Source organism: Gavialis gangeticus, unplaced genomic scaffold (assembly GCF_001723915.1).
Source record: "Gavialis gangeticus isolate Ggan-Ray unplaced genomic scaffold, GavGan_comp1, whole genome shotgun sequence".
Classification (NCBI taxonomy): Eukaryota; Metazoa; Chordata; order Crocodylia; family Gavialidae; genus Gavialis; species Gavialis gangeticus.
In genome coordinates, this window is record NW_017729000.1 from 15947612 (window position 1) to 15951412 (window position 3801).

At 43.8% G+C, this 3801-nt stretch overlaps 1 protein-coding gene across 2 annotated transcripts in view; it reads right to left on the reverse strand.

Annotated features, from left to right (window-relative positions):
• The window catches only part of SHROOM1 (shroom family member 1), a 56051-nt gene that overhangs the window by 5747 nt on the left and 46503 nt on the right, over nt 1-3801 (reverse strand). Inside the window, exons 6-7 of one of the 2 annotated variants that reach the window (XM_019506343.1) lie at nt 2099-2722; nt 1415-1562 (exon numbers count right to left, since the gene is read on the reverse strand). In XM_019506343.1, coding sequence (XP_019361888.1) covers nt 1415-1562; nt 2099-2722 — 772 coding nt within the window. Of the gene's footprint in view, nt 1-1414; nt 1566-2098; nt 2723-3801 lie in introns of both variants that reach the window. The other variant, XM_019506342.1, reaches the window with a different exon arrangement.

The window sequence follows — 3801 nt, forward strand, 5'->3', positions numbered from 1 at the left end:
CACCCATACCTAAACTCCCCACCCTTCCCCATACACACCCACACACCCCACCCACCATACCCACACCCAGCCAGTCCCCAACCACACACTCCCCAAATACACCCCCTTTATCTCCCCCAACACAATATACAGGAATAGGACTGTATTTTGTGCTATTATGCAATCACCTCTATATACACAATGCAAACGCACACAAATCAGGACAAAAATATTTTTTGACCTAAATATATATATTAAAATATCTTATAATAGATGTTTGATTTTTTAGTATGAGTTGTTTTTTTTTCTGGTTCCAAGTTGGGATCCCCCCTCGCCAAAGGAGAATTTGCAGGAGGGGACTTCAGGTGGCAAAGGTCGGTGGGTAGGGTCAGGACTTCCAGTCCCAAGATGGCAACTACAGGGCAGGGCACCTGTCAAGGGGTGGGGCTACCCTTGCGGCCCTCAACAGCTAACTGAAACTCATTAACCAGTCCTCCAGCTGAAATAATTACCCACCCCTGCTTTAAGGCCTGGGTACAATATGATGGTTTTATTACAAACGTTTAAAAACTGATTAATCATTTCTTGTAATCCACATAGCAGAAGTGAGTTCTTAGGAAGGATTTGAATGAGGCAGACTTGGCAGGCTGCTGAAGACATTTGAGATGGCAATCAGACTCCTAAAGGTCATTATAGAAGAAGGCAGAGACATGAGAATGGGAGAAAGACTGTGTCACCTCTCAGTGAAATGCAGCCAGCTCTGGCATGGAATGAGCTGTTAGTATGTCAGGTCATACCAGAACACCCTCAACAGGAATAATTTTAGGAAGGCCGACTAATTACCTGGGGTGGAATTTGGCTAGTTTTCTACAGCTAACAAGTTTAGCTCTTTTGAAGAACAGGGTGTAGACTTTACAGAAGCAGAGCATTGCAGCTTTAGGAATGACAGACTCCAGCACCATCTTTATTCTCTGTGCTTTTAAAAACTAATAGGCCACTGCTTTACATTCTCTAAATGTAAAGATCATTTTGCACTTAGGTTACCAAATGTCATCAATTAAGGGCTCAAATCCAATACTGTAAAATTACGAGTCAGATACTGCACAAAGTTGGTTTTGCAAGGAAAATGCAGCTGCTTCTGCCAACTTACTTCAGACGGAACAATCCGCTCTGGTCTGGCAAGGAGACCAGTTAGGAAGGTGCCTCTTGAGCAAAAGAGGTCAGAATTTAGCCAACACCGTTTACAATCAATGGACCAAGATTTATCGTGACATTAATGGAGTTATACAAAGGATGAGTTTGGCTTAAGTGTTGCCAAGGCACTTTGTGAAACAATTACATAGCGATAAAAATACATCAATCAACCTGCCTTCCTCTAATGCTGACATATACTGTAAAGTAACCATACAAGTCTTTTCTAGGTTCATCCACCTACTTTCTTGGAAGTGATGTCACCTAGGTCATTTGAGCCATCTCTGCTCTTAATCAGGACTTGGTTCATGTTTGACATGGGATCTTCTGTCCTCTGATCTGGACTGTGTTCTGTTTCAGGAGCTGGCTCCATTGGACATTCACTGTTTTTTCTGCTATTGAAGCAGAAAATAAACATTGGGACAGATGGATGCAATGCAAATTATGTGCTTCCTAGTCACATTCCTTTCCAGAGTCTTCTCTCCCACCCCACCCTCTTCCCTCCCACCCCACCCCCAATAAACCAACCAAAAAAAAAAAAACCAGGGATGTTTCTAATCCCTAAAACTATCTGGAGTATAAGATTTGCATGGAATTTACTTTGAAATTACTTTTGTGAGAGCACGTCCAGTTCAGCTGATTGCTTTTGACACATCCAGGGCACCATTGTGGCTATTCCAGTCCCAATGGTTGCCTACATACAACTCAGCCTCTTCATTCAGTATCCTACTGCTCTTTCTTATGCACAAAGGACGCTACGTCACCTTCCAAAGCCCCTTAGTGTGCAAACCAAAAAAGGGTCCCAACATTTGTAGGCAATTTTTAAAAAGCATTACCAACCCCTCAGGAGTTCTCAGCTCCCTGGCATGCAGGAGAGACATATACCAGGATAGTTTAAGGAACAATATATCCGTTTCTTTGTACTTACTCATATTCCTGGACAGACTGCATCTTTTCTCTCGTCTTAGCTCCCTTATTTCTGTACGATCTGTCTAACATTGAAATGTTAACAGGGAAGAGTCCCTCCATCAGATCTAGAGCAGTTTTTCTAACAGGATGAGGCATAAGGACATCAACCAGAGACTTGTCCTCGGCAATGATCTCCATAGCAAGTTCTTCATACCTCTGGTCTTCACAGGATTTCAGTTTCTTTTCAGGTAAGTTTGTCTGCTTTTCTGGAAAAACATGATCATGGCTGCCATGCTGTGCTTTGTTATTTAGGGATGAACTATTAGATTCATCTTTTTCTCCTGAATTGGACTGAGCTAATGATGCTGTGTGACAGCATGTTACATTGTCCTGTGGAAGTGCAATATCATTAGCCCCTAGTTGTGACCTAGGAGTCTTCAATAAAGCACTGCCCACCACAGATTTTTCTTTGCATTCTTCTTCCACCTGAGTATCTTCATCACCTCCTTTTCTGGGAACTGGACTAGGCATTTCAGGAGTTACCACCCTGACATCCAAACAACATGTATTTCCAGCTCCATCATCTTTATTCCCTTCATTGCTGTCTCTGAGATTGGATCCATCTTTCTCAAGAATGTGGAGACTACAAGAAATAAAAGAAGTTGCATTCATTGTGACGGCTGTTATTAATTTAAATTAAACAGAACCTAAACAACTCCACAGCACAATCCTAGGGGCCATTTAGTAGGTTTCCATTTAATAAGCTCTTGAGTCTGGTGGGAAGTGGTCGCTTTGCTTGTGGCTGGTTGGGGCTTCGAGACAGAGGGAGACTCTAAAGGTAGGTCCTGTTAAATTTGCAGCTGAATTTTTGGGGTTCCTGCTGATCTCTCATTTCCTGGCCCAACCCCAAATATGAAGGCTTTCTGAAATCTCTTTCTTATGACATGTGTCCTGACATCTGCAAAGTCATTACCTCAACCCTTTGCCATCATACTGTCAACAGGAAGACAGCCAGGAGATTAGGAATACAGTTTAACAAGGCTGCAACTTTATTAAGTAATACATCTGGGAACTATCCTACCTGACAAGAACTTGTCAGGTGTAAGTCATTCTTTCTTTGTAATCTGTTCCAACTGGACTACTCTTAAGCCCCATACCATTAATCTGGTCCCAGTACTATTGTTGGGACCCCACTGCCTTCCCTTAAGATACAAAAGGTTAAGAAGATAGGGAAGGACTTGTTCTTCTTCATGTACCAGGTGTGGAGAGACCACTAGCATTCCCCTTCTTCTACAGGGAATTCCTCCAGGTAACAATCCACTTCCAAACCTGCTTTATTAAGCAACCCAGATCTCCAATGGTCTCCTGCACAGACTACTTACAAAGTCACAGCAACAATAATTTTACCTCCAGCCTGTCCACTGGGTCACTGGGACTCTCAGGAGGTTTCTGAGAAACCTGAAGTGAGGGAAAGATCCCTTCCTAGCCCCAGAAGTGCATCTACTACAGGGGTGGGCAACTATTTGGGCCTGAGGACCATGCAGGGAGTTTTGATCAGTTGCTGCGGGCTAAGTCAGCATCCCTCGCCCCACTGCAACAACTCCCCAAAACTCCCTGTGTGGTATGGGGCCATGGGCAGGCAGGGAATGGTATTCAGGAGCAGGATGGGCGGGCGAGGCCTGGATCATAGTGTGGGCTCACAGGGTGGCCCCTGCCCTATGG